Raw genomic sequence first — 13,016 nt, forward strand, 5'->3', positions numbered from 1 at the left:
CACACACACACACACATTCACTCACTCTCTGTCTCTCTCTCTATTAAAAGGATTGTGATTAAATTATCCAGCACTATCCTCCATCCTGGCTGCTCCCTCAGGGGTTCCCTGATCGTGTGTGTGTGTGTGTGTGTGTGTGTGTGTGTGGCAGGCTGTGTGGGTGTGTGTGTGTTGTTTTGCTGACACATCACTATAAATGCATGCATGCGCAACGACAAAGGCATACTAAATGATCAGAGCATCCTCCTCTGACCAGCTGGGAGGAAGAGAGTGTGCGTGTGTGAGTGTGTGTGAGTGTGTGAGAGTGTGTGTGTGTGTGAGTGTGTGAGAGTGTGTGTGTGTGTGTGAGTGTGTGAGAGTGTGTGAGTGTGTGTGTGTGTGTGAGAGTGTGTGCGTGTGTGAGTGTGTGAGAGTGTGTGTGTGTGTGAGTGTGTGAGAGTGTGTGAGTGTGTGAGAGTGTGTGAGTGTGTGTGTGTGTGAGAGTGTGTGCGTGTGTGAGTGTGTGAGAGTGTGTGCGTGTGTGAGTGTGTGTGCGTGTGTGAGTGTGTGAGAGTGTGTGTGTGAGAGTGTGTGTGTGTGTGTGTGAGAGTGTGTGCGTGTGTGTGTCCATCTTGACATTGAGATTCTCTAGGTATGTTGGAATAGCAAGTAGGAGTTGGGTCCATCCTCGTTAGCATTAGCTGTGCTGTATAAACATAGTTAGCTTTAGCTGTGCATATATAAACATAGTTAGCCTGATGCTAGGCTAGAGTTAGCTCAGCTTAGCTTAGGCAGCACAGCAACAGTGAGTTATGAAGTCCAACTGTACTTCAGGGTGAAGAGGAGACACACACACACACTAAAAGAGAGTTATGGTGTGTGTGTGCAGTAGAGTAACACAGAGGAGAGAGACACACACACACTGTGTGTGCAGTAGAGTAACACAGAGGAGAGAGACACACACACACTGTGTGTGCAGTAGAGTAACACAGAGGAGAGAGACACACACACACTGTGTGTGCAGTAGAACACACAGACACCGTATTTATCTGCCTGAGAACCCCTGAGGTTGTGGTTGTTTTTCTCAGATTTCACAGTTGGCTGGAAACTTAAAGCTATTGGGCTCAGAGTGATGGATGATGTGTGTGTGTATTAAAGATTGTATGAGATTGTATGTCTGTGTGTGCGTGACTTAGTGTTTGTGTGACAGGCTGTCTGTATAAATGTGTTGTGTGTCAGTGTGTGTGTCAGTGTAACAGGCTGTGTGTGTATGTGTGTGTGTGTGTGTGTGTGTGGGTGTGGGTGTGTGTGTAGCTTCCAGACATATTCAGGGAAGCAACTGTAATTGCACAGTAAATAATTCTGACCATAAATGCATGTAGTATCTAGGCTGAACCATTTATTTCAATCTGTGTGTGTGTGTATTTGTGTGTGTATCTGTGTGTCTGTGCGGTGTTTGTCTCAGTGTGAAATCCTATTAACTGTGCTAAATCCTTTTCTGGCCTATAGCCTGTTACACACACCTACACACTCTCTCTCTCTCACTCACTCTCTCTCTCACACACACACACACAAACACACACACACAGTGGGACAGAAGAGGGTATTCGGGGTTACATGGATGATGTTCATTTTCATACATTCTGATTTTAAAATCATTCAAACTCTCTCTCTCCTTCTGTTTCCTACATCCCTTCCTCATCTCCTCTCCATCACACACAGAGCTGTGTTCTAGAACCCTTTCCATCACACACAGAGATGTGTTCTAGAACCCTCTCCATCACACACAGAGTTGTGTTCTAGAACCCTCTCCATCACACACAGAGCTGTGTTCTAGAACCCTTTCCATCACACACAGAGATGTGTTCTAGAACCCTCTCCATCACACACAGAGTTGTGTTCTAGAACCCTCTCCATCACACACAGAGCTGTGTTCTAGAATGTTCTTTTTAAAATCTATCCATCACACTTTCATGAGGGAGGGGGGAGAGAGTAGAGAGAGGAAGAGAGGAGGAGAGGGAAGAGGAGAGAGACTCCAAAATCAAATTAAATTGGTTTAATCTTTCCTTTTTTGGATAGTGACACATGCAAACACACACACTTACTCACACACACACACCCTCAAACATACATACACAAACACACACACAGCCTGGGAGCTGGTTTATCTCTCTATAATCTAATCTGAATGAGTCATTTATCGATTTAACAAATCTCATGTGTCATTTTTGCCTGACTGTGTGTGTCTGTGTTTACGTTTGTAGTGTGTGCGTATATGGTGTGTGTAGCATATGCGTGTGAGTGAGTTGTGTTTGTTTGTGTGTACCTGTACCTGTGTCTGTCTGCACATCTTACATGACAGGATGGTGTGTGTGTGGCTTGTGTGAGTGTTTTTGTTAGAGAGAAGATATGAGAGGAGAGGAAAGAAGGGCAGAGGAGGAGAGGAAAGGAGAGGAGGAAAGGAGATACATCTTCATGGAGATGAATCTCCCACTGAGGTGTTAGAGGTGAAGCATGAGTGTGTGTGAGTGTTTACTTTAAAAGTCGCTCAGAATGAAACCACTGTGTATCTGTCACCTGCTCCTCCCTTCCTCCCTTTATAGCTTTTATCACTTCCTCCCTCTGTTCTCTTCTCACCCCAGGACAACAGCAGGTCACTGTGTGTGTATGTGTGTGTGTGTGCCTCTTGTGAACTCATGTGGAGTTAGTCGCATGCTATGTAGGAGGAAGTCACACCATCAATAATAGATTGTGCTGACTGGATGGAAGACACACACACACACAGCAGTTCTGTTCATCCTCCACTTCCTTAACATCAGCCAGCAATGACATCACTTCCTGTACATTATGTTGGCGTCAGGTCTGAGGCCCCTCCCGTCCTCTACTCTCCTCCTCTCTTCTCCTCTCTCCTCCCCTTACCTTCTCTCCTCTCTCCTCCTCTCCCCTATCCTCCCCTCACCTTCTCTCCTCTCTCCTCCTCTCCCCTATCCTCCCCTCCTCTCTCCTCCCATCATCTCCTCTCTCCTCCCCTCCTCTCTCCTCACCTTCTGTCCTATCTCCTCCTCTCCCCTCTCCTCTCTTCCCCTCCTTTCTCCTCCCCTCCTCTCTCATCCCCTCTCCTCCCCTCCTCTCTCCTCCCCTCCTCTCTCCTCCTTTCCCCTCTCCTCCCCTCAGCAGCTGTTGACAGGGTAGTCTTGCATGTTGTAACCAGGTTAGTGCTGCAGACTAATTAATGAGTAACTGAGTGGAGAGATTCGTTAGGTTGGCAGGCTTGTGTGTGTGGTGTGTGTGTGTGTGTGTGTGTGGTGTGTGGTGGTGTGTGTGTGTGCGTGTGTGTGTGTAGTAACAGGAGCATCCATATTCAGCTTAATCGTGTCTGTAATTGGCCAGGTCTGTCTCCCTCTACTGTAGTTAACTGCTGGAAGCATAGCTACCCCCCGCCCCCCCCCCCCCCCACACACACCCACACACGTCTCTCACACACACACACATCTTCCCTCCCTCTCTCTCACACACACACTTGTTAAACAGCAGGTGTGTTTGTCTCTCTCTCCAGCACCAATGAGAAGGCAGCAGCGCAGACTGTTATCCAATCAGAGATGCCGACACCCAAAGAGGAAATTAACTCCAACCAATTGGATGCGAGGAAAAGTACAGTGCTGCACCCGCCCCTGACCCCAAACGCCAGCCAATCAGATGTAACCTGCCCAGCCCCGTCCAATCAGAACAAGTCTTGCCAATGAGGCGGGCAGACAGACAGGAAGACGGACAGACGGACAGACACACATAAAACCACGGCAACACACCTGGCGTCGTCACGGCTGACGTCATGACAACGTGCACTCCCACCCTGGCGGGCGGGGCTTCCCTTACTGTTGCGGCTGCGACCGCCCTCTATTGGCTGGCCCTCCTGTCACTCACGCGGTTCCCGGGGGCGACGGGCGACTGCTGGCTGATCGAGGGGGAGAAGGGCTTTGTGTGGCTGGCCATCTGCAGCCAGAACCAGCCTCCGTACGAGAGCATCCCCCAGCACATCAACAACACCATCCTGGACCTGCGCCTCAACGAGAACAAGATCCGCTCCGTGCTGTTCTCCGCCCTGGGGCGCTTCTCCAACCTCACCTACCTCAACCTCACCAAGAACGACGTGTCCTACATCGAGGACGGGGCCTTCTCAGCCCAGTACAACCTGCAGGTGCTGCAGCTGGGCTTCAACAGGTGAGGGGAGGGGGTGTAGAGGTGTATGGGTGGAGGTGTGTGTAGGGGTGTACAGGTGTGTGTAGGGCTGTCCAGGTGTGTGTAGGGGTGTAGCGGTGTCCAGGTGTGTAGGGGTGTATAAGTGTCCAGGTGTGTAGGGGTGTATAAGTGTCCAGGTGTGGAGGGGTGTATAAGTGTCCAGGTGTGTCGGGGTGTATAAGTCTCCAGGTGTGGAGGGGTGTATAAGTGTCCAGGTGTGGAGGGGTGTATCAGTGTCCAGGTGTGTAGGGGTGTATAAGTCTCCAGGTGTGGAGGGGTGTATAAGTGTCCAGGTGTGTGGAGGGGTGTATAAGTGTCCAGGTGTGGAGGGGTGTATAAGTGTCCAGGTGTGGAGGGGTGTATAAGTGTCCAGGTGTGGAGGGGTGTATAGGTGTCCAGGTGTGGAGGGGTGTATAAGTGTCCAGGTGTGTGGAGGGGTGTATAAGTGTCCAGGTGTGGAGGGGTGTATAAGTGTCCAGGTGTGGAGGGGTGTATAAGTGTCCAGGTGTGGAGGGGTGTATAAGTGTCCAGGTGTGTGGAGGGGTGTATCAGTGTCCAGGTGTGTGGAGGGGTGTATAAGTGTCCAGGTGTGGAGGGGTGTATAAGTGTCCAGGTGTGGAGGGGTGTATAAGTGTCCAGGTGTGTGGAGGGGTGTATCAGTGTCCAGGTGTGTGGAGGGGTGTATAAGTGTCCAGGTGTGGAGGGGTGTATAAGTGTCCAGGTGTGTGGAGGGGTGTATCAGTGTCCAGGTGTGTGGAGGGGTGTATAAGTGTCCAGGTGTGGAGGGGTGTATAAGTGTCCAGGTGTGGAGGGGTGTATAGGTGTCCAGGTGTGGAGGGGTGTATAAGTGTCCAGGTGTGGAGGGGTGTATAAGTGTCCAGGTGTGGAGGGGTGTATAAGTGTCCAGGTGTGGAGGGGTGTATAAGTGTCCAGGTGTGGAGGGGTGTATAAGTGTCCAGGTGTGGAGGGGTGTATAAGTGTCCAGGTGTGGAGGGGTGTATAAGTGTCCAGGTGTGGAGGGGTGTATAAGTGTCCAGGTGTGGAGGGGTGTATAAGTGTCCAGGTGTGGAGGGGTGTATAAGTGTCCAGGTGTGGAGGGGTGTATAAGTGTCCAGGTGTGGAGGGGTGTATAAGTGTCCAGGTGTGGAGGGGTGTATAAGTGTCCAGGTGTGTTGGGTCTTCCCAGGCTGAGGAACCTGACTGAGGGCATGCTGCGGGGGCTGGGCAGGCTGCAGTACCTGTACCTGCAGGCCAACCTGATCGAGAGCGTCAGCCCCAACACCTTCGAGGAGTGCCCCAACATCGAGAACATCGACCTCTCCATGAACAGGTGCTGCCTCAGGTGCCGCAGGTGGTACCTCATCATCAACACTGGAATACTGGACATATATATATCATTTAGCTACAGAAAATATTATATACAATCAATTATATCTATATATAATGTATATATATCAAATATAATATAAAATATATAAAATACAGAAACAAATATATATTACATAATATAAGGGAAATATATATATATATAAAATAGAAATATATATAAATTATGTTATATAAAATATGTATTATTGTAATTTAAATATGATATGAATTACCAAAATATTATACATGTTACTGTAAATATATGAGTGTTGTATACATAGAACTATTATAGTGTTAGTTACTGTAGTTGTTTAACATGGTACCTGTTGTTGCAGGATCCAGCAGCTAGATGGCGCTGTGTTTTCCAGCCTGTCCCGCCTGAGCACGTGCGAGCTGTACACCAACCCCTTCAACTGCTCCTGTGAGCTGCTGGGCTTCCTGCGCTGGCTAGCCCTGTTCCCCAACCGCACCAACGAGCGCATGGCCTGCGACACGCCCTCTGGTTTCTACGGCTACCTCCTGGTCAGCCAGAACCCCCGGCAGCCCGCCTTCCGCAACGCTCTGCACGTGCTCAGTACGGTGTGTGAGGACAGCAGCGGCCCGCCGTACATCTTAGACGCGACCACCCGGCCCCCCCGCCCCCCGTCCTGCGTACTGGACGACTGCTACTCCGGGGACCCGCCCCCTGTCCCCGAGGAGCCAATCAGCATCGGCCCCACCTCCCTGGACTCGGGGCCGGACATGCGGGTGACACAGGTGACTCCCACCAGCGCGGTGCTCTCGGTCCGGATCCCCCAGCCCTTCAGGAAGAAGTACACCCTGGTCCTGTACAACAACAGCTTCTCCACAGACATCCAGAAGCTGCACAGCCAGCAGGAGGACGTGGAGCTGAGGGACCTGAAGCCACACACGCTCTACACCTACTGCGTGGTGTCGGTGCGGCACGCCCTGCGGCACAACCACACCTGCCTCACGCTCTCCGTGGGCGGCAAGGCCGGGCCCGGACCTGCCGCCACCCAGTCATCAGCGACGCTGTACATCATGGGTATTCTGGGATGTCTGTTTGGCATGGTGGTGGTCCTGGGCGTCGCCTGCCACTGTCTGAGGAGGCGGAGACATCGCGAGGAGAAGCAGAGGAAGATGGAGAGGTGGGTGGCAGAATGTGGGGGCAGTATGCACCCTAACACACCTAAAAGTTACAAAACAATTCTTAGTTAGGTTTAATGAAGCGTGCGCTTGACTGTTTGATGTGATGCTTGTTTGGAACAGGATCCAGCGCACGCTCATAGAGCTGAAGTACGGAGGAGGGGGTGTGGGCGAGCTGGAGGGAGGCAGGGGCTCGCTCTCCCAGCTCTCCCAGAAACAGGGCCTCTCGGCTGGGGAAAGTCTGTCGCGCCTGCCCTACCTGGGAGGAGAGCTGGAACAGTACACCATCCAGGAGATCATCGAGACCCCCAAGAACAAGGCCAGCTATCTGGAGGTGCGAGGCGGAGGGGAGAGGGAGAGAGAGAGGGAAAGGGAGAGGGAAAGGGAGAGAGAGAGGGAGAGGGAGAGAGAGAGAGAGAGGGAGAGAGAGAGGGAGAGAGAGAGAGAGAGAGGGATGTCTCCTCCCACTCAGGGGTCGGTAGCGGAGATCTCGACCATCGCCAAGGAGGTGGACAAGGTTAACCAGATCATCAACAACTGCATCGACGCGCTCAAGTCCGAGTCCACTTCCTTCCAGGCCGCTACCGGGGGTGGGGCCAAACCCAGCGCCATGGGAACCTCCTCCCCCGGCCGCGAGGCCCAGCTGATGCTGATCTCTGAACAACCCAGCAAAGCAGGGGGCGGGACAGGAAGCGGGGGAGGCGGCGGTTTCCTGTCCCCGGTGTATAAAGGCGGGGCTTACCACCATCCAATCCAGCGGCACCACAGCATGGAGGCTCCGCCCTCGAAGCGCCCCAGTGTCTCGTCCAGTGGGTCAGCCCGGAGCCCGCGGTCCTACCGGCCCCCAGGGGCCTCCACTCACGACCTACGGTACGCACACACAGGAAGTGACCTCACACAGACAGGATGTAGGTAGTGACCTCACGCAGACAGGATGTAGGAAGTAACCTTACACAGACAGGATGTAGGAAGTGACCTCACTTCTCCCCCTCCTCCCCCCCTCCAGGTACACAGACCAGACCTCCAGCCCAGCAGGGGGCGCCGGAGACCCAATCCTCACCGTGACGCCAGCGGCGGCCATCTTGCGTGCGGAAGCCCAGCGTCTCCGGCAGTACCACGAGCACCGGCACTCCTACCCTGGGCCCCTGGGGCTCTGCCCAGACCTCCCAGCCCTTCCCGACCTCCCGCCCCACCTCCAGGCCCTCTCCCTGGGCCGCGCGGAGCCCCCTTACCCCCCGCTTTCGCCTCACTACCAGAGCCTGAGTTCCAGCGCCGGCTCCAGCCCCGAAGCGTCCTGCGGGCCGGGCCGGGGCCTCTGGCAGCGCTTCAAGATGCACCGGCGGAGGCACCGGCAGGAGGAGGAGTATGTGGCGGCCGGACACGCCCTCCGCAGGAAGGTGCAGCTGGCCCAGGACGAGGACCTGCATGACATCCTGGATTACTGGAAGGGGGTCTCCTCTCAGCAGAAGGCTTGAACTGGCGGGGGGCTAGGATACACACTCTGATACACACTCTGATACACACTCTGATACACACACTGATACACACACTGATACACACTCTGATACACACTCTGATACACACTCTGATACACACACTGATACACACACTGATACACACACTCTGATACACACACTGATACACACTCTGATACACACACTGATACACACTCTGATATACACACTGATACACACTCTGATACACACTCTGATACACACACTGATACACACACACTCTGATACACACACACTGATACACACTCTGATACACACACTGATACACTCACTGATACACACTCTGATACACACTCTGATACACACACTGATACACACTCTGATACACACACTGATACACACTCTGATATACACACTGATACACACTCTGATACACACTCTGATACACACACTGATACACACACTGATACACACACACTCTGATACACACACATTCTGATACACACTCTGATACACACTCTGATACACACACTGATACACACACAGATACACACACACACTCTGATACACACACATTCTGATACACACACTGATACACATTCTGATACACACACTGATACACACTCTGATACACACACTGATACACACACTGATACACACACTGATACACACTCTGATACACACACTGATACACACACTCTGATACACACTCTGATACACACTCTGATACACACACACTCTGATACACACACATTCTGATACACACTCTGATACACACTCTGATACACACACTGATACACACACCCACTGATACATACACAGAGTTAGACACGCACGCACTAATAGACACACATATGCATACATCCACACTGATACAATGACACACACATACATGTAGCGGTATACACACACAGACACACACATCCATGTATGAATACACACACACACTTGCTCTAATGTAGACAGGGTTAGGGTAATGTATAGACAGGGTTAGGGTAATGTATAGACAGGGTTAGGGTAATGTATAGACAGGGTTAGGGTAATGTATAGACAAACACAAATATAATACACACATTGAAAAAGGCAGTATTGGGACCCCACAAACACACCAATCAGCTCTGCCTCTACACACACGGACCAATCAGAACCTGTAGCCATTAGAAATAACCCACCATTTGTGTGGGAGAAGCTTGATGACCGACTGTGTAACTGGGTAGATTATAGTATTCTATACTATATATTATAGTAGCATTCTCACTGTGGAGAACATGTGACTAAAGATCTCTTTTCTACTTAGATAATGTACTTAAAGACAAACATTAGAACATAACATGTTATTCTTACTATTGATTATTATTCTCATTAATATTCTCATTATCAATATTATTGTTATTATTAGTATTATTTGAATATCGCATGGGCCTGTACAGTGAAATGTGGATAGACTGTTGTTGCGTACTGTTGTTGCGTACTCATCAACAACACATGTACTTTGTCAACAACAACAAACAAATGACATCACGTCGGGTGATGTCAACATTTTTGTTTACCAGAGAATGTTGGAACCGGGTTCTTCATGTGAGAACCTTCTCCTGTTCTTGTCTCTCTGGACTAATACACACACTGACTCTCTGGCGAGATCCATGGCGACGGGCGACGGAACACTGTACAGATGAAGAGAAATGTTCTATATTTGCAGCAGCCGTATCGTTTCTACGACAACCAGTTTTTTTTTTTTTAAGAAAACTCCAGAGGGGGGAGAGCCTCATTGTTTTGGTTTTGTTTGTTTATTTGTAAACAAACAAATTTCACAAACAACAACAACTCTGATCAGTGAATGTCTGCTACAATTCTGGGGGCAGAGCTTACACTGCACAAGTCTTTCTGTTTCCCACATTGCACCTCTCTACGCCCCTTCCATTTCCCAAGAGATGATTTTGCTAAATCACCAATCAAAAGGCACAATACTGAACCAACCACTCCCATTGGCTGGCTGCTTCCCTGCTCCCCTCCAATCACATGATGACCAAAGTGCTGTGGTAGCCCCTGTAGCCCCACCCTTCTCTACACACACACACACCGCAACATATGAATGTAATCTTTTATCTCTGCATAATTAAACAGTGTTTTAGACTGAGCTGAAGGTTTATAGAACTCTGCAGAGCTTCTTCCTCCTCATCATCATCACATTTAGGTCAGCTGACTCCCTGAACCTTCTCCAGCTCGCCACCATGGTAACCAGATACTGTGACTCTGTTGTAGTATTATAGGATACTTACCCGATAATGACGCTCTCTGATTGGTCCTTTGGGCCAAGCTACAACTGTGACATGACCCCAAAAGGAGGGCTGGGATTGGCTAGCGACCACGCTCTTAGAACCCAGGGTTCTCCAACCCTGCCAGGAGGAGAACCCAGCTGAGGTTCTAGGAGGAACCGGACCTGGTCCTCGTCTAGTCTAGGTCCTGGTCTAGGTCCTGGTCTAGTCTAGTCTAGGTCCTGGTCTAGTCTAGTCTAGGTCCTGGTCCTGGTCTAGTCTAAGTCCTGGTCCTGGTCTAGTCTAGGTCCTGGTCTAGGTCCTAGTCTAGTCTAGGTCCTGGTCTAGTCTAGGTCCTGGTATATTCTAGGTCCTGGTCTGGGTCCTGGTCTAGTCTAATCTAATCTAGTCTAGTCTAGTCTAGGTCTAGTGTAGGTCTAGGTCCTGGTCTGGGTCCTGGTCTAGGTCTAAACCTGTATATACACTCATCCAGACCCACTAAATCAACCACAGCCTTAAACTGTCTAGACCTGCTCTGGGCTCGATTAAAAGGTCTGGGTGGTTGTCTTTGTCATCTGGTGTTTTTCTATGGTTCTTAACCAGCAGGTAACTGAAGCAGGTAACTAGGTAGAGACGAGCTTCATTAAAACACAGATTCTGATTGGTCGTGTCGTGTTTTCTCTCTCCAGTTTGAAACAGGAGCAGGAACCTCAGGAGCTGAGCAGGTGGAGCAGTAGAGCATTCTGGGTAACTGTAAACCAGGATGAACACAGAAAGGTGGTTAGTGGTGTCTAACACAAAATACCATAGTGTAATTAAAAATAAATAAAATATTATGTATAATTTTTCATTACCATCAGTCAAACAATAGCACATGGACATGCTGTGGCAACTCATACACGCCTGAACACAAGCACTCATGTATGGCATATGTGTACACACACACTCACCATAGTGAAATACAGGTGGTCTTCCAGCTTACAGATACACACACACTCACCATAGTGAAATATAGGTGGTCTTCTATCCTACAGATATACACACAGCCACACACACACACACTGTTTCATTTTCCAACTGGCATTTACTCAAAGGCCCTGGAGTTAACCCTTGTGTTATCTTCGGGTCATTCTGACCCATCAGTCATTGTGACCCACCGTCGTATTGCGACAACTTTACCGCCTACAAAAACAAAGTGAAGCATTTTCTTTTAACCGTTGGGCTGTCTCAGACCCCCCACATTGCGAAGGTTAAAAGAAAATTATTTTTATTTGTTTTTGTATTGGGTAAAATTGGGTAAACACAACGATGGTTCGTTATGAACCTTTGGGTCATGTGACCCGAAAGCAGCACAAGGGTTAAGAGGGATGGAGCTGAAAGAGAGGGACAGCGAACATCCCACTAATGTGTTATACAATGTTTTTATGCTGTTCAACGAAGTGTGTGAGTGTGTGTGTGCATACACTCACACACACACTCACACTCACACACTCACACACATACACTCACACACATACACTCACACACTCACACACATACACTCACACACTCACACACTCACACACTCACATACACTCACACACATACACACATACACTCACACACTCACACACTCAGAAGCTACAACTGCATAATACAGAGCTAGTTCAGTTAGCATGGCTGAGAAGAGAACTGAGATCTGGCCTTTAACCCTCGTGCTGCCTTCGGGTCACATGACCCAAAGGTTCATAACGAACCATCGTTGTGTTTACCCAATTTTACCCAATACAAAAACAAATTAAAATAATTTTCTTTTAACCTTTGCAATGTGGGGGGTCTGAGACAGCCTAGCTGTTAAAAGAAAATGCTTCACTTTGTCTTTGTATGCGGTAAATTTGTCGCAATACGACGGTGGGTCACAATGACTGATGGGTCAGAATGACCCGAAGATAACACAAGGGTTAACTTACTACGCTAACACAGTCTCATAGGAACAAGCCTTTAGCTTGGCAGGTTAACGTGGAGAAGGAGGCTGGTGTCTGAGGGAGGGAGTCTGGCAGTTTCTATGGCAACTTGACAGCCAGAACACTCTCATCTCTCCTGGTGTTAAAGGGTACACACACTAACACACCTCACAGTCAGTCTGAGTGAAGAGGGGGACGTGAGGTCAGAGCAGAGGCTGCCATATGCCGTCCACACACACACACACCTTACACACACGCTGCCTGCCTCCTCTCAGAGTGTGTGTAGGTGTGTGGGCGAGGTGTGTGTATGGTATTTTTGTCTGTGTGTATCCTGCCTGCATACCGAAGCACCTTCCTAAGATAAATGTTTCATTTGAGTTTTTCAGCCTAGGGAGGAGATTCTACCCCCAATCACCTTTCAACCACCTTCCTTTCTGTGTGTTTGGCGTGTATGTGAATGTGTCAGGGTGTGTGTGAAAATGTGTCAGTGTGTGTGTGCATGGGGCAGTTAGCTGAATGGTAAATCCACCAATCACTGTGTCTCTGAGAGGAGCAGCCTTGACCCACTTACAAGCTCAAAGTCATGAAGTACTGGACCATCACACACACACTCAATCACACACACACACTCTCTG

General features: G+C 49.6%; 1 protein-coding gene across 1 annotated transcript in view; it reads left to right on the forward strand.

The window, feature by feature from the left end:
- Positions 1-8,883, forward strand: part of LOC134008949 (protein ELFN1-like) — a 17,991-nt gene extending 9,108 nt beyond the window's left edge. The window contains exons 2-6 of the mRNA XM_062448538.1: positions 3,536-4,197; positions 5,402-5,545; positions 5,919-6,731; positions 6,853-7,599; positions 7,736-8,883. Of these exons, the coding sequence (XP_062304522.1) occupies positions 3,809-4,197; positions 5,402-5,545; positions 5,919-6,731; positions 6,853-7,599; positions 7,736-8,204 (2,562 nt within the window). The 5' untranslated portion in view covers positions 3,536-3,808 and the 3' untranslated portion in view covers positions 8,205-8,883. The remainder of the gene's footprint in view (positions 1-3,535; positions 4,198-5,401; positions 5,546-5,918; positions 6,732-6,852; positions 7,600-7,735) is intronic.
- Positions 8,884-13,016: the final 4,133 nt, after the last annotated feature.

This window comes from Osmerus eperlanus, chromosome 22, assembly GCF_963692335.1.
Source record: "Osmerus eperlanus chromosome 22, fOsmEpe2.1, whole genome shotgun sequence".
NCBI lineage: Eukaryota > Metazoa > Chordata > Actinopteri > Osmeriformes > Osmeridae > Osmerus > Osmerus eperlanus.